This window comes from Ovis aries, chromosome 9 (genome assembly GCF_016772045.2).
Source record: "Ovis aries strain OAR_USU_Benz2616 breed Rambouillet chromosome 9, ARS-UI_Ramb_v3.0, whole genome shotgun sequence".
NCBI classification, from domain to species: domain Eukaryota; kingdom Metazoa; phylum Chordata; class Mammalia; order Artiodactyla; family Bovidae; genus Ovis; species Ovis aries.
Window position 1 is genome coordinate 55,870,033 of NC_056062.1, and position 18,936 is coordinate 55,888,968.

Sequence of the window (18,936 nt, forward strand, 5' to 3'; positions counted from 1 at the left end):
AATACACAAAAAGAACCAAATCAAGATGTAAAGAAAGCATTTCATGCCAACAACAAAATGTTAGTAAAACTTGAAGTTGAGTTACCCCTTGTTTAGTTTAGAGAAATAGTACATATTTAAAAAGGAAAAATCCCAGTTTTTTCTGAGAATGCAATAAGGTTTTTTCATTGAGTAAGTATGAAATACTTTCAAAAAATATATACTGGTATACCTTTGTCCTTTCCGGAGAATATTAATAAGCTAGATTATAAATTCTCAGAGTTTGATAGAGCCTATTCCATGATTGGTTTATAAAGGCTCAGATCAGTTCAGTCACACAGTTGTGTCCAACTCAACTGCTGGAGCTTGCTCAAACTCATGTCCGTCGAGTTGGTGAAGCCATCAAACCATCTCATCCTCTATCATCCCCTGCAGTCAAATGCTGCTCGAATCTAAATCCAGCTACCTCACTTTCCCTTTTTGGTAAAGGTGAATTCCATGAATACTTAACCATTGTCCAATACTTTATTATATACTTGAAATGTGGTAACAGAGCAGATCTTAAATGTTCTCACCACTATAGAAACAAACTAAAATGACAAACACTTATGACAGGAACAAAATGGAGATGGTCAACACAAACACATAACGGAAGTTTAAACAAACTTTACAGGAATTTACAGCTCTTCTCAGAAATCATAGGAGGACAGCAATCAGTTTCCAAACACCAAATCTTTTCACACCATCTTGGAACTTCCTTGTTCTCCTCACTCAGCTATCCTGATTTAAATAGGGAAGAAAACCACTAGGGAACTAATTAGCTGAAAAAGCCAAATAAATTACATGCTCACCTTACAAAAGCTCCTGAGTCTGTGAGTAACTTGGAATTCGTTGCTACCATAGCTTTGATTTTCCTGGCTCACAGGTCGAAAGTCTTTCAATAGACTTTTGACTTTATTCTATCCAGTATGCAGAGCCAAAGCAAAAACAACACCCAGTTGTGGATGTGACTGGTGATAGAAGCAAAGTCTGATGCTGTAAAGAGCAATATTGCATAGGAACCTGGTATGTCAGGTCCATGAATCAACGCAAATTGGAAGTGATCAAACAGGAGATGGTAAGAGTGAACGTCGACATTCGAGGAATCAGCGAACTAAAATGGAGTGGAATGGGTGAATTTAACTCAGATGACCATCATATCTACTACAGAGGGCAGGAATCCCTTAGAAGAAATGGAGTAGCCATCATGGTCAACAAAAGAGTCCGAAATGCAGTACATGGATGCAATCTCAAAAACGACAGAATGATCTCTGTTCATTTCCAAGGCAAACCATTCAATATCACAGTAATCCAAGTCTATGCCCCAACCAGTAATGCTGAAGAAGCTGAAGTTGAACGGTTTTATGAAGACCTACAAGACCTTTTAGAACTAACACCCAAAAAAGATGTCCTTTTCATTATAGGGGACTGGAATGCAAAAGTAGGAAGTCAAGAAACACCTGGAGTAACAGGCAAATTTGGCCTTGGAATGCGGAATGAAGCAGGGCAAAGGCTAACAGAGTTTTGCCAAGAAAGTGCACTGGTCATAGCAAACACCCTCTTCCAACAACACAACAGAAGACTCTACACATGGACATCACCAGATGGTCAACAGCGAAATCAGATTGATTATTTTCTTTGCAGCCAAAGATGGAGACGTTCTATACAGTCAACAAAAACAAGACCAGGAGCTGACTGTGGCTCAGATCATGAATCCCCTATTACCAAATTCAGACTTAAATTGAAGAAAGTAGGGAAAACCACTAGACCATTCAGGTATGACCTAAATCAAATCCCTTATGATTATACAGTGGAAGTGAGAAATAGATTTAAGGGACTAGATCTGATAGACAGAGTGCCTGATGAACTATGGACAGAGGCTCGTGACACTGTACAGGAGACAGGGATCAAGACCATCCCCATGGAAAAGAAATGCAAAAAAGCAAAATGGCTGTCTGGGGAGGCCTTACAAATAGCTGTGAAAAGAAGAGAAGAGAAACGCCAAGGAGAAAAGGAAAGATATAAGCATCTGAATGCAGAGTTCCAGAGAATAGCAAGAAGAGATAAGAAAGCCTTCCTCAGAAATCAATGCAAAGAAGTAGAGGAAAACAACAGAATGGGAAAGACTAGAGATCTCTTCAAGAAAATTAGAGATACCAAGGGAACATTTCACGCAAAGAGGGGCTCGATAAAGGAGAGAGATGATACGGACCTAACAGACGCAGAAGATATTAAGAAGAGGTGGCAAGAATACACAGAAGAACTGTACAAAAAAGATCTTCATGACCAAGATAATCACAATGGTGTGATCACTCACCTAGAGCCAGACATCCTGGAATGTGAAGTCAAGTGGGCCTTAGAAAGCATCACTACGAACAAAGCTAATGGAGCTGATGAAATTCCAGTTGAGCTATTTCAAATCCTGAAAGATGATGCTGTGAAAGTGCTGCACTCAATATGCCAGCAAATTTGGAAAACTTACTAGTGGCCACAGGACTGGAAAAGGTCAGTTTTCATTCCAGTTCCAAAGAAACGCAATGCCAAAGAATGCTCAAACTACCGCACAATTGCACTCATCAAACATGCTAGTAAAGTAATGCTCAAAATTTTCCAAGCCAGGCTTCAGCAAAACATGAATCGTGAACTTCCAGATGTTCAAGCTGGTTTTAAAAAAGGCAGAGGAACCAGAGATCAAATTGGCAACATCCGCTGGATCATGGAAAATGCAAGAGAGTTCCAGGAAAACATCTATTTCTGCTTTATTGACTATGCCAAAGCCTTTGACTGTGTGGATCACAATAAACTGCGGAAATTCTGAAAGAGATGGGATTACCAGACAACCTGACCTGCCTCTTGAGAAATCTGTATGCAGGTCAGGAAGCAACAGTTAGAACTGGACATGGAACAACAGACTGGTTCCAAATAGGAAAAGGAGTGTGTCAAGGCTGTATATTGTCACCCTGCTTATTTAATTTATATGCAGAGTACATCATGAGAAACGCTGGGTTGGAAGAAGCACAAGCTGGAATCAAGATTGCTGGGAGAAATATCAATAGCCTCTGATATGCAGATGACACCACCCTTATGGCAGAAAGTGAAGAGGAATTAAAAGCCTCTTGATGAAAGTGAAAGAGGAGAGCGAAAAAGTTGGCTTAAAGCTCAACATTCAGAAAACGAAGATCATGGCATCTGGTCCCATCACTTCATGGGAAATAGATGGGGGAAACAGTGGAAACAGTGTCAGACTTTATTTTTCTGGGCTCCAAAATCACTGCAGATGGTGATTGCAGCCATGAAACTAAAAGACTCTTACTCCTTGGAAGAAAAGTTATGACCAACCTAGATAGCATATTCAAAAGCAGAGACATTACTTTGCTAACAAAGTAATGAACTGAACTGAACAGATGCAGAGTTGGGTTTTTGATAACACAAAATTGAAATGGTAATTAAATTATGTGATGTCATTGAGGCGTTCTCTAACACTTTATGGTAGTAACCATCTTATTCAGTTCAGTTCAGTTCAGTCACTCAGTCGTGTCCGACTCTTTGAAACCCCATGAATCGCAGCACGCCAGGCCTCCCTGTCCATCACCAACTCCCGGAGTTCACTCAGACTCACATCCATCGAGTTAATGATGCCATCCAGCCATCTCATCCTCGGTCATCCCCTTCTTCTCCTGCCCCCAATCCCTCCCAGCATCAGAGTCTTTTCCAATGAGTCAACTCTGAGCATGAGGTGGCCAAAGTACTGGAGTTTCAGCTTTAGCATCATTCCTTCCAAAGAAATCCCAGGGTTGATCGCCTTCAGAATGGACTGGTCGGATCTCCTTGCAGTCCAAGGGACTCTCAAGAGTCTTCTCCAACACCACAGTTCAAAAGCATCAATTCTTCGGCGCTCAGCCTTCTTCACAATCCAACTCTCACATCCATACATGACTACTGGAAAAACCATAGCCTTGACTAGATGGACCTTAGTTGGCAAAGTAATGTCTCTGCTTTTGAATATGCTATTTAGGTTGGTCATGACTTTTCTTCCAAGAAGTAAGCGTCTTTTAATTTCATGGCTGCAATCACCATCTGCAGTGATTTTGGAGCCCAAAAAACTAAAGTCTGACACTGTTTCTACTGTTCCTCCATCTATTTCCCATTGAGTGATGGGACCAGATGCCATGATCTTCGTTTTCTGAATGTTGAGCTTTAAGCCAACTTTTTCACTCTCCTCTTTCACTTTCATCAAGAAGCTTTTTAGTTCCTCTTCACTTTCTGCCATAAGGGTGGTGTCATCTGCATATCTGAGGTTATTGATATTTCTCCCAGCAATCTTGATTCCAGCTTGCGCTTCCTCTAGCCCAGCATTTCTCATGATGCACTCTGCATAGAAGTTAAATAAGCAGAGTGACAATATACAGCCTTGACACACTCCTTTTCCTGTTGTTCCATGTCTAGCTATAACTCTTGCTTCCTGACCTGCATACAGATTTCTCAAGAGGCAGGTTAGATGGTCTGGTATTCCCATCTCTCTCAGAATTTTCCACAGTTTCTTGTGATCCACACAGTCAAAGGTTTAGGCATAGCCAATAAAGCAGAAATAGATGTTTTTCTGGAACTCTCTTGCTGTTTCCATGATCCAGTGGATGTTGGCAATTTGATCTCTGGTTCCTCTGCCTTTTCTAAAACCAGCTTGAACATCTGGAAGTTCACAGTTCACATATTGCTGAAGCCTGGCTTGGAGAATTTTGAGCATTACTTTGCTAGCGTGTGAGATGAGCGCAATTGTGCAGTAGTTTGAGCATTCTTTGGCATTGCGTTTCTTTGGAATTGGAATGAAAACTGACCTTTTCCAGTCCTGTGGCCACTGCTGAGTTTTCCAAATTTGCTGGCATATTTAGTGCAGCACTAAGTTGAACCGTTTAAACTTACACAGTTTATACAAATATTTCTCAAAAAAGCTGGCAGAAAAAATAAATCAAAATTAGCAGTTGTCTATAATGACCCATCCTGTTGTGATTATTTTTCTCACAGAAGCCCCAATATATTATTTGTTGATGATACTGCTCAAGAAGCTATACAAGATGCTTACTTTAAAACAAAACTTGACTTATAAGCCTCAAAGCCCTGGAGAAGTAATGAAATTTTTATATTTTTAAATCCACATTTATAACAAAGAACAATTCAATTAATTTCTGTCAATTAATTCCTACATACCCTATACCAACATTCATTAATTGTTAACATTTTACAAATTGCTTTCTCCCCTTTCTTTAATAATTACTAACGCTGATCCATTTGAAAGTTAGTTGCAGATATCATGACTCATTATTTTTTAATATTTCTGTGTTTATCCCCTAAGTATAAGAACATTCTTTTACATAACCAGAATATAGTCATCACATTTAGAAAACCCAATATTTATATGATATTTACAATATAACATATTAATTACCTCCTAATGTGCTGCTAGTGGTAAAGAACCTGCTTGCCAGTGCAAGAGATGTAAGAAACACGTGTTCAATCCCTGGGTAGGAAAAATCCCTTGGAGAAGGAAATGGCAACCCACTCCAGTATTCTCACCTGGGAAATCCCACGGACAGAGGAGCCTGGTGAGCTGTAGTCTACAGGGTCACAAAACAGTCAGACACAGCTTAGCGACTAAACACTCGTATGCTAAGCACTCATTCAAGCTCGTGCTCAGCCAGTAAGCACTATTATCAGTCAATCAATCAATGTCCTTCATATATTATTTTCCTGATCCAGAATTCAATCTAGGATCACTTGTTACAATTAGTTGTAGTGTCTCTTTAGTTTCTCTTTGGTTTCTTTAGAGCAGTTTCTCACCTGTGCTTGTCTTTATGACATTAATATTTGTTAAGAGTGCAGGTAGTTGTTTTATGAACTCGGACTTTTTGATGTTTTGTGACAATTAGTCTTTGCCTGCTTGTCAGGAGTACAAAAGTAGCCCATGTTGTTTTCTCAGTGCAACACATCAAGAATCACAGGATATTAGTTTATCACATTACTAATGATGTTAACTTGGTTCAGATGGTGTCAACAAGATTTCTTCATGTAAAATTATCGATATTCCTTTTGTACTTAATAAGCAATCTGTGGGGAAACACTCTGACACAGTTTAATTATTTGCTCCCCATCACACTTTCACCTCATGGTGTTAGCATTTAGTAATGATTCTTGCCTAAATCAATTATCACTATGGTAGTTGCAGATTGGTGATTTTTTTCCCAACTCTATAACACTCTATGATAAAGAAGAGCTTTTTATTTAATAAGTTCTTATCTATTACTGATATATTTGTGTTGATGAGACTGTCCCATCAAGAACCCCTCAAACTGGCTCCAGTGTCCTTTTTACAATGTTCATTTCTTTTTAGAACTTCCTCAGTTTTTGACACACTGAAGCACTTCAGACTCATCTCAGATTTTTTCTGTTCCAGCCGTGGAGTCAACCATATTTCTAAGATCTTCAGAAACCATTACATGGTTTGCTTAACTCTACCTAGAATGTTTGTTCTCTACAATATCGACAAATTTATGTCCCCTCAATGTGAACCCTTAGGGAATATTTTTGCCCATGTATCTAGATGGCACTCTCATGCTGACTACATGAAAAGCTGAGTTTGACAAGATCATCCTGCCCTAGTTCCTTTTAATGGAGAATTATTTTTCAAAACCAAAATCCAGGTAGTATTACACAGGGGTATAATTGCTTCTAAGCTCATTCAGTGGATAGAACCAAGAAATACAGACTTTCATCATAAATATGGTAAATTTCAAATCATGAATTAGTATAAATTCATTTATACTATGAATTCTTATATCCCTAATTCCAATCTGGGGGCTTCCCTGGTGGCTCAGATGGTAAAGAGTCTGCCTGCAACGTGGGAGAATCTAACACCACAATATTCTTCTCTACCTTCCCCAATTCTGTATTTATATCTCCTTTTTCCTACAGAGATGAGCCTGACTCCAACAATAGTACATTTAGTCAGCTTTTCAATCTTATTGTATATGCAAAAGGATTCCAGGATTTTCACACTCTTACTACAATTACAAGAAACAGTGTATCAAAGTTCAAGGTTTGAAGGGTTTTTTACTTTCTTTGCGGGGGAGAGAGAGGGAGTTTTGTTGTCTTAAATTGAAGATATATAATCATATCACTGTATTTTAAAGTTTTGAGCTCATAGTATTTTAAATCAGAACAGTTAATATGTACAGAAGAGTTTAATCCTCCTTATGCTAAAGTTCTATCCTAGTCTTTTTTAAAAATAGTACCACTATACACTACAATTATTTTTTAAGTAGATAAATTACAAGTTTGAGTTGGAATTTCAATATCAAACTCTCAAAAATTAACAGAGTGAATGTACAGAGAAGTATAAGTATATGGTAGACCTATGAACCAGTTCAACCTAATGAAGATTTATACAATTTTTAAAGCAACAAAGAATTTGTAGAATACACATTCTGTTTAAGTTCCCATCAACTGTAAACTAGGAGACACTGGAACATATCCAGGGACATAAAACAAGGTATAAAAATTTTATGGTGTAAAGGTATGAAATCATACAGAGTCTATTCTCTTCTCACTGTGGAATTATGTTAGAGATCAATATCAAAAGATATTTGGAAATAATCCACATGTCTTCAAGTGCAATGTGACATTTACCAAGAGAAATCTTTGACTTAGCCACTGAAATCAATAAAGTTATAAGACTGAAAACCACAGATGACTGCAGAAAAGAAAGCATTTAAATGAGAAAATATCTAAATGAGAAGTTGATATCAAAGATACTTTTTAAAAATCTCATGTATTTGGAAATCAAGTGTCCAGTTTTACATGATGGCTATATCTAAGTAGCCAAAACAAGTAAAATTAGAAATATTTTTAATAGAATAAAAATGAAAAGAGAATTTATCAGAATTTGTTACATGCCTACCCTAGTCTTAATTATGCTATAATCTACATTACAAAACCCCCATAAACTCTCACATTTTTGCTGACTAACATTACCCTTATTACATCCTGATGTTTTCCGCTGTTTTTAAAACCTTGTATCCTATGCAGAGTCACACTGAACAGGTACAGACTGCTTTTCCTAAAGATTCCAGTGAACGCACGCTTAGTAGGCTTTTATTATTGCACAATGAGTAGACTGAGTTATACAAAGAAAGACAGCCATGAAAGTTAGTCTTAAAACTATTTTGAAAGGGACCTTTTCAAGTGTTTCTCGTCACTAATGCTGTTCTTAAATTCCGAATCACAGAACCCATGGATTTATATTTGTCAACACATATGTACTAAGGACCTTACGATCTGGATATCCATTCCCATTAGAGATCAAACTGTGGGCTCCCTAAAACATCTCCAGAAGCAGGAAATTCGCAGAAACCAACAGACAATTGCCACAGCCGCCAACATGGCCAATTGTGGAAACTCTTACCTGGTCCACTCTTCTGAAAAGTGTTACCCCAAACATATCTAACACACATGCCCCAACTGAACTCAAGTGAAAGTCACTCAGTCGTGTCCAACTCTTTGTGACCCCATGGACTATAACCCACCAGGCAACTCTGTCCATGGAATTCTCCAGGCAAGAATACTGGAGTGGGTTGTCATTCCCTTCTCCAGGGGATCTTCCCAAACCAGGGATCAAACCCTGGTCTCCTGTATTGCAGGCAGATTTTTTACCATCTGAGCCACCAGGGAAGAATTGAACTCTAGGTCTCCCACAATTACTGCTGTCACATATTCCAGACCTCAAAATCACCCATGGGATGTAAAGGGACAGGTGACTAATAATGTAAGTTATGATTCAACTATTTTATCATCAACTAATTCAGAACCATCACATGGCTTGTTTAAATCTACTGAGAATGCTTGTTCTTTGCAATTAGACTAATTGCAATCAAGCAGCAACTGATATGAACTGATTTATCTTTAAATCCTCTTAGAAATCCCATGGATAGAGGAGCCTAGCAGGCTACAGTGACTTAGTGGCTAAATAACAACAATACACATCCAAGGGATTACTTTTCCTCTGTAATTAGATGGACCTCAAAAATGATCTACACTTTGACAAAATCATGTTGCCTTTCTTGGGATTCTAAACAAATCCCTCTTCTCATATTTTTGATGAGGAGCTTCACATGGTAACTCATCAGAAAAGATTCAAGACACCAGACGTCATGTGGATTTCTTCCTCAGACTGAAATATGTGATCCATGAAAGTGGAATAACTAGTTTTGAGGGGGGCGGAATAGGCACATGGTTTTTAAGGCTGCCTAAACTGATCTATGAGCCTTACACCCCTGGTTGGTTCTAGGCCAATTAAAATCTAAGTACAAACAGTGGGATTCCAAATATTTCTTTTGATAGTTAGGATTCATCTTGCCTTTTCAAGTGAATGATATGCAGGTGCCTAAAAATTACCAGTGTCACTATGCCAGGCTGACACTCAGCTGATGCTACTGTATCAAAAAGACTGAACCCATTGTGGCTCATTCAGGTAACTTTGACCGAATGGAGGACCAAGTTATTCTAATAGAGAAATGGCGCAGTCTTACCTTAACGATACAGGAGAGTCCAGCAGAAGTCCAGCCAAGAGTTCAGCAGTAGCCATATCCAGAAATAAGACATACCACTTTCAGTCACAGAATTTCTCAGAAAATTCATAAATAACTGAAGTGGCCTTCCCTGGCAACTGCCAGTCCCTAAGGAAGGCCACCTTGCTTCAAGAAAAATGTTCCCCTTAATAAATGTTAACTAATAACTTTGCCTAAGGGCCAAAAATAATATTTTATTTTCAGATGCTGTGTGTGTGTTTTATAAACCATTCCTGGGCTTTCCCTGGTGATCCACTGGCTAAGACTCCATGCTCCCAGTGTAGGGGCCTTGGTTCAGTCCTTGATCAGGGAGGTGACTCCCACATGCCACAGCTAATAACTCACAGGCATAAACTGTAAGATCAAAGGTCCCACATGTTGCAACTACGACCTGGCTCAGCCAAATAAATAAATAATAAAACCATCCCTTGCTTTGTTTCCATGGTTGATCTCCATCAAATATGAGTGAATATCAGCTATGCTTTTAATCACACTGAATATATCTGAGTTATTCTTTAGCAAGATGATCCTCAATCTAATCAAGACCCAAAAGTTGACTTCCATTTACAGGGAGCTCAGGAAAAAGTTAAGTGACCACATAGAAGCAAAGAGGTATATTCAGAATGGAAAATAGTTCATAGGACAATTAACCCAGTTTCTATAATAACTCAATGGCAAGACTTTTTAAAATGAAGGCAGGGTTGCTCCACATTAAAAGAGATTTGAGAAACTTAAAACTGAATAGTATGTGTGCACCATAGCTAGGTCCCATTTCAAGCAAATAAACCATAAAAAGGCATTTTCAAAGCAATCATGAAAATGTAATTCTGAGCCAGGTATTACATATTACCAATGAATCATTATAATTAAGTGTGGTATTAGAATTGCATTTATGTAAGAAAAGGTTCATATGTTTAAGAGAGATAACCTACATAGATATGCAAGAGAAAATTTAAATAATGTCTATTTTCTCTTAAAGATTCCAACAAAGTTGGAAAAAATAAAGAAAAATAAAAGAATAGAAGCAAGGAAATGCTGATCATTTTTTAACCTGATTGATGAGTTAATTATTTGCTCTCTCTTCCTTTGTGTCCATTTGAAATTGTTCATCACAAAAATATTCTTAACTTTGAAATCCTTTTTTCCAAAAGAGGACATTTCCTGCATTTCCTAAATAAACTCAAAGAGCAAAACTGTGGGAAATTTTTTTTTCTGCCACAATAGGCACCATTTGCTACCTACATCTGCACATTTCCCCCTTGTCACTGACCTTAATTCCCAAAAAGTTAGATGTAATTACTTGCATTATGATTGAGGAAGCAGTTGCAGGGGAAAAAAAGGATGAATCCATCAAGATGTAAAAAGATGAGAAAATAAAGAATGAGATTCTACTGTCTATATGAGAACTCAAGGTTAACATTACAGTCAAACTGAATTCTTAACAAAATCACTTTTAAAAAATTCTACCTATACCTATTAATTCAATTCCATCTGGTAATGAAGCAGGATGGGGTGGGGGAAGTTCAGAGGATAAGAGAATGAGTCAATAAATGATTAGGAAAGTATCTTTGTCTTTTTGTTGTTTTTGTGTGTTTTGTTTTGTTTAATTAAACTTTTCATTTTATATTGGCATATAGCCAATTAACAATGTTGTGATAGTTTCAGGTGGATAGCAAAGGGACTCAGTCGTGAACAAACTCCCTTCCCATTCAGGCTGCCATATAGTATTATGCAGAGTTCCCTGTGCTGTACAGTAGGACCTTGTAGTTATCCCTTTTAAACATAGCAGTGTGTACATGTCAATCCCAAACTCCCTAACTATCCCTTCTGGAAAAGTATCTTCAGAAGGCAGCACAATAAGTTGCTTTTTCTTTTCTCTTTCTTAATTTCCCCTCCTCCTTCCAGATGTGATTTAAATAAGAGCAAGATCTTAGGCAACCAATGCTACCTGTATGTATAGGGCAATGCTTACAATGAGGTTTCTATTTAAAAAGTAAAATAAAATAAAGCCTGTCTGTGGGATAAATGGAGTGAGTCATATTTCTCCTAGATTTCTCTTCCAGGCACTTCAATATTGTGTCCGGTGTTCTCACTAGAGTATTGTAAGCTAAAATGCTGAGTGGAATCCCAAGAGGAATCAATTTCCCAGCTTCAGTGGTATCCTACTAATGTTCTCCTTGGACTCAACTGTAAGTCAGCTCACAGAAAGAAGGAAAACAGCACAGTAGTTGCTGTCAAGATAGCAAATAATTTTCAACATTATCAATCTAATATAAAAATTCAACTTATTAAATTTATATTAAGTCCTTCTTACGATCAAAGTAAATTCATGTCCAAAAAGTTCAATTATAAAATTATCAATAAGACTTACTAATTTCAATAAGTCACTCTGCTTTTGGGTAAATTATTCTAATTACTAATATGTATAAGTCCCATTTGGACATAAAAAAAAATCATAGGTACAAAAAAGGAGATAGTAATTAACTATCTATTCTTTTTCCCCATTTTGGCCACACTGTGCAGCATGTGGGATCCTAGTTCCCTAGCCAGGGATCAAACCCATGCCCCCTGCACTGGAAGCACAGAGTTTTCACCACTGGACTGCCAGGCAAGTCCCAGCATTCTCCATTTTTAATAACCAATCTAAGAGGAAAATAATACGGTATGTTAATTCACCACTGCAGAATCAACTATAACTCACCAAACATTATAGATTTCATTGAATGAAAATATATTTTTCATTATATTCTCATTCATTAAATATTTTTTTTCATTATTAAGAAACATAAACTCCCTCCTTGGAATGACTTTCCCTTTAAATAAGCCATATCCGTGGTTCTTTTAAAGGACATCACTACAAACAATAAATGCTGGAGAGGATGTGGAGAAAAGGGAACCCTCTTACCGTGTTGGTGGGGTTGTAAGTTGGTATAACCTCTATTGAGAATAGTATGGAGGTCCTTTAATAAATTAGAAATAGAGCTCCCATATGACCCAGCAGTCCCCTTCCTTGGCATATATTTGGAAAAGAACATCATTTGAAAGGATACAAGTACTCCAATGTTCATTGTGGTACTGTTTATAATAGTGAAGACATATAAGCAACCTAAAAGTCCACTGACAGATAAATGGATAAAGAAGATGTGGTACTTGTATACAATGGAATATTACTCATCCACGAAAAGGAATGGAACAATGCCATTTGGTGCAACATGGATGGACCTAGAGATTATCATAGAAGTGTTAGAGAAAGACAAACATCATATGATATCACTTATATGCAGAGTCTTTAAACTGATACAAATGAACTTACTTACAAAACAGACTCACAGACTTAAAGAACAAATTTATGGTAACCAGGGGGGGAGGATGGAGGGAGGGACAGACTGGGAGTTGGAAATGACATAAGCACACTGTGATATTTAAACAGATAATCAATAAGGAGTTACTGTATAGCACAGGGAAGTTTATGTAATATTTTATAAAAACCAAATGGGAAAAGAACTTGAAAAGGAATGTGGTGGTGGTTTAGTTGCTAAGTCATGTCCGACTCTTGTGACCTCATGGACTGTAGCCCACCGGGCTCCTCTGCCCATGGGATTTCCCAGGCAAGAATACTGGTGTGGGTTGCCATTTCTTTTTCAGGGTATCTTCCCGACCCAGCGAATGAACCCAGGTCTCCTATATTGCAGGCAGGTTCTTTACCAACTCAGCCATCAGGGAAGCCTGAAAAAGAATAGATACATGTATACATACAATTGAATTACTTTGCTGTGCCCCTGAAACTAATAAAACATTATAAACCAACTATACTCCAATACTAAATAAAAAATAAGGGACTTTCCTTGGTGGTCCACTGGTTAAGACTCTGGGCTTTCACTATAAGGGTCACAGGTTCAAGTTCTGGCCAGGGAACTGGATCCCACATGCTACAACTAAGTGTTAGAATGCCTCAACTAAAGATTCCGCAAGCCATAAATAGGACCTACTATGACCAAATAAATAAATAAAAACATTTAAAAAAATAAAATAAAACAAAACAAAAAATAATAAAAGATGTCAAATTCTTTTCATTTTTCATTAATCTACAATATGGCAAAATCATCAAAATGTTAGTCAATTAACTTCTTTAATGTGTTACTATTTTAGGTACATCTCTAGATATTTTCAGCTTTAACTGAATTTCCAACCACCTAAAAAAATTCTATGATTTTTTTTATAAATTTTCTTTGTGATCAACTGAATTTCAATCAAAACAATTAATTCAATTCTCACAATATCCGTCCTATCTCACTCACTTTCAATAATTATTTTAAGATTCTTTCCCAGACAGATTATTCTTAGCAGAAAATCACCTGAGTATATTAGATGACATCAGTTAAATACTCCAAAGAAACTGTTCTCTTCAGTTTGGAAAGATATCAACACCTCAGGCCTCCTTGAAGAGATGATACACAATACACCAAAACTCACAGTAATTAATCTCTGTTAGCACCCCTTTGATTTTCACAACGTCCTCTGACTACTGCTGAAGATTTAAAAAATTACCAAGGATCTTCTAGTAACATGAGCTTTATCCCTCTATGTCCTTTTGGGAGTGGGGCAGGATATGAATAAAGATACAATAGTAAACAGCTTAGTACCTGCTCCCTAGATGAGCTAAGAAAAGAAAGGTGGTTGAAAGTATTGCTACGGCTTCACTGGGTTTAATCGTTTTGCTTTATATTCAACAGCGTTGAAAACTGTTATTTCACAAACATTTATTGACTCTCCACCCTTGCTGCAGTCCATGGGGTCGCAAAGAGTTGGGCATGGCTGAGTGACCAAACTGAACTGACCATGTGAATCACGAAGCCAAGCACTAAAAGGGATCTAAAGACACACACTACCCAGTACCTAACTTTAAAAGTTTAAATGTATTGAAAACTAAAGCATAGTAGCTATAACTTATTAAATATCTATGGTGGTTTAGGCAGCTTACACATGGCAACCCTTCAATTTACTCCAAACGCTGTAACATAAGAATAGTTGTCCTTATCTGCATGGCACAGATCTAGTACTTATTGTTTCATTTGGTATCCATCCATTCCCATCAAGGGCTTCCCTGGTGGCTCAGTAGTAAAAAACCTGCCTGCCAATGCAGGAGATGCACGTTCAGTCCCCGGGTCAGGAGGATTCCCTGGAGAAGGAAAAGGCAACCCACTCCAGTATTGCTGCCTGGGAAACCCCATGGACAGAGGAGCCTGGTGGGCTACAGTTCATGGGGTCACAAAAGAGTTGGCCATGACTCAGCAACTAAACGACAAAAACATCCTCATCAAAACCATTTGCTTCTAGGAAAGCTGACTCTCATCTTCTGACCTCTGGGACCCACTCAATCTCTGTAATTAGATGAGCCAACCAATCCCCTTTTATTATCAAAGTCAGTTTGCTTTTTTTTTCTATTCTTTGCAACCAAAAGCATTCTAACTGATACACGGGATAATAACAATCATCCTCCAAAATTAGTAACATTTTCTTAAAGAGGTGGCAGTTAATTGATTTTATAATTTTTATATTTTATAATTTTTAGACAATAAGGAGAAAATTAGCTGATTTCACAATACAAAAGCCTGAAATTTCTTTAAATATTTGCTGAATGAATTAGCAGAACAAAAAAATGAGTAATGACTGAACTAGTGATTATGAAATAATTTTTTGTTCCTATTTTGCCCCTATCCTCTCAGGCTATGATGTGTTATGTTAAAACATTGTTATGAAATTGTTATGCTAAAAGAAAACACAAAACAATAATTGCTGCAACTCAGCTCTTTTAACTTAGTTTTTATTAGCCAGTTGATGATGATCTCCTATCTTTATATTTCACAATGCTGTGTGCTGTACCATGCCAAGTCACTTCAGTTGTGTCTGACTCTTTTCAACCCTATGGATTATAGTCTGACAGGCTCCTCTGTCCATAGGATTCTCTAGGCAAGAATACTAGAGTAGTTGCCATTTCCTTCTCCAGGGGATCTTCCTGACCCGGGGATCTAACACACATCTCCTGCATTTGCAGGTAGATTCTTTGGGCCACCTGGGAAGCCCATATTTGATAGTAGGTCATATTAACCTACTACCTCCCCTGTTTGACATTATTTGAAAATAATACATAACTTTAGGTTAAGTACCTACCATCTGGAAAGTCAGAAATAGAAAAGATTTACACATTTGACACTTGTCCCTGTGTATATTGACCTCCATCTCACATTCCTATCTGTCAGTAGGTAAAGTTCACCAGAGATTGAGAGATTAGATCGTAAAATGTGCGCTTTATTTTGTGTTATTAATAGTGATCAAAAGTGCAATAGATCTTGTTCAGCTGCCAGTGATGGTTGTTAAAGGCATTAACACCATGACTTAGGGACCTTTTCTCCAAGGACGCTAATAATGGGTAGAGATGACACACAGTCTAAGGGGAAAGGGTGTGGTGGGAAGAAGAGGAACACTTTAAAGATATTAATCATACAGACCTGCTGAAATCCCTTATCTCATGACTAGTAACTACTTCACTGAGAAGGAATTAGCTCTCACATTTAAAATGGGAGATGACTATAAAGAAGGGGAAAAAGGTTATTTATTTCCAGACACTGCCAACTTCCATATTGCTCTGTTGCTGTGTCATAGTCACAGACCTGTACAATGACAGGAAAAATAACTTCTAATCTTCCTGTTCAAGAAATGATTTTATTGATCTCTACTCTATCTTTTATTTTTCTTGTGATTCAGCAGGTCAGAACTGCACGTGCTCCTGTAGCCTTCTATCATTCAGCAAGATATCCATTGAGTTAAAAATGTCTTACAATAGGAGAGGATGATATTTATTTCAGCACCAAGGAGAGTACCCTGTTCGTTTCAAATGGTGTTATGCATTCAAAACTGCATATTATTCCTGAGGCTGGAAAGAAATTGAAAGGTGGTTTGACAGAAAGCTGCTAAAACCTTATCTCATAAGACAGCTTATGAGAAAAATTCTAACCATTTCTATAAAATTAAAAACTTGCCAAACTTTTGTACATGTATCTGATTTCAACAACGCACTAATCTTTTAGCTTTAAAATACAACAGGATTAGAGATTATTTGTCTATTTCTCAAATGTCAAAACCACAGACTCTGGATGGACTTAGGTTTAAGGAAGTTTTAGTGAAGTCACAGAAAAGTTAAATTACCCATAATTAAAAACTCCATGATGCAATGAGACATTATCATCCTAAGTGAAGTCAGTCAGAAAAACAAAGTAATAACCATGATAGGAATCCAATGAACCTGTCTATAAAACAGAAACAAAATCAGGGACATAAAGAATAAGACGAGTGGTTGCTGAAGGGGAGATGGGTGGGAGAGGGTAGGAGAGAGGGCTTAGGAATAGCAGATCCAAAATGGTATACATAAGGTGGATAAACAACAAGGTCCTACTATATAGCACAGGCAACTATATTCAATATGCTGTGATAAACCATAATGGAAATCGTATGAAAAAGAATGTATATGTGTGTGTGTGTGTACATATATAACTATATATATATATACACATTATAACTGAGTTTCTTTGTTGCACAACAGTAATAAGCCCAACATTGCAATTCAAATATAGTTCAATAAATTAAAAAAAAAAAAGTCCATGAGGTCCATGTGAACAAGTCCTAAAATCTTGCTCACTACCTTGTCCTCAGAGCTTGGTACATGGTAAATGCTCAATAAATATTCATGAGAGTCAAGTGAGAAAGAATGAATTAATGAATGGCATTCATTTAGTGAGTAGGAAGGAATTAATGACTATCTGGCTCATAATGAAAAATCACTTTCTGCAACCAGTCTCAGAGGTCCTCACACTGCTGCTGCTGCTGCTAAGTCGCTTCAGTCGTGTCCAACTCTGTGCGACCCCATAGACAGCAGCCCACCAGGCTCCCCTGTCCCTGGGATTCTCCAAGCAAGAACACTGGAGTGGGTTGCCATTTCCTTCTCCAATGCAGGAAAGTGAAAAGTGAAAGTGAAGTCGCTCAGTTGGGTCCGACCCTCAGCGACCCCATGGACTGCAGCCTTCCAGGCTCCTCCGTCCATGGGATTTTCCAGGCAAGAGAACTGGAGTGGGGTGCCATTGCCTTCTCCGAGTCCTCGCACTGCTCAGCCTGAAACATGGACCCACCTTTCTCTGCCCTGTATCAACAGTGACTCTGGATCTCAGGGAAAAAATCTTGTTCCAGATCACACTTTACAACTCCACTAAGCTTTCAGTGTAAATGGTTCTCCTTAGAGCCCTGGAAAGGTCACTGAGGTTTCAAACGGTGTAATCCTATATCTCCAGGGCACCATAGCATCCACCCACCTGTGGCTCCTCCAATGCTCAAGTCAGTCAGTCATTCTGGCTCTGCCCTGTTACCCGTTGGACAGGACGTTAACTCTCATCTTCCCAAAGTCCCCAGAGAGACAACTACTTGTCCCTATTCCCTAGCAACCCAGCAGCCCATTCCTTGTGTGCCAAAAGTAGAAAGCACCAGATCTTGCTCTGCTGAGAGATCCCCAGGAGTCCAGAGACATTTAAGTTCAGCTGTGCTAGAAGACAAGTGACAATCATGCCTTTCTGCTTTTAGTTGTCACCACAGCCAGACATGGGGTCACCCTGAGAGACTAGAATCTACCGAAGACAAGGCCAAAGGTGAAAGAGAAAACACGAGCAAGTAAAAACAATGTCTAAATAGACGTTTCCAACAGTCGGCAGGTTGGGAAGACTTCTCAGGCCTCTGAAACCCTTTCCTTTTTCCTATGTCTATTTGTGCAATGAAACAAGTGTGAATCAAGTCAAGCCTCCTGGCTCCTAGGTAGGTACAGCCCAGTTCTTAGCTCCTAGAAGGATTCTGGGCTAAGGCTCCACTCTACTTGGACTGTACTATCAGGCCCCCAAAACGGGGGGAGCTGCCTGGGAAGGACTGATTTCCATTTCAAACTGCATTCTGGTACTTTGTACTCCAGCACCATTGGACGATCAATATTTAATGCTTGGAGATTCTGACTCTGCGGGAGTCATGTCAGGGGACCTTGGGAGCCAATCTGCTTGAGCTTCTGAGTGATAATTATTCATGGGCTCCTGCCTCTTGCTCTTTCTCTCGCACGGTCCCACTCTGCAGACTCAGTGCCTTATTCAGTCTTCTCTCTCGCTCTCTGCGCTGCTGTAGCCGGACCCTCCGCCTTCGCCACCGCTCAGCATCTGCACATCCCTACAATGGCTAAAACAGCAATGGGTAAGGCATCGCGCCTCGTTCTTTC

General features: G+C 38.4%; 1 protein-coding gene across 1 annotated transcript in view; it reads left to right on the forward strand.

Moving 5' to 3' along the window:
* Nucleotides 1-18,813: 18,813 nt before the first annotated feature.
* Nucleotides 18,814-18,936, forward strand: part of STMN2 (stathmin 2) — a 58,968-nt gene continuing 58,845 nt past the window's right edge. Inside the window, exon 1 of the mRNA XM_004011755.5 lies at nt 18,814-18,911. Coding sequence (XP_004011804.1) covers nt 18,893-18,911 — 19 coding nt within the window. The 5' untranslated portion in view covers nt 18,814-18,892. The remainder of the gene's footprint in view (nt 18,912-18,936) is intronic.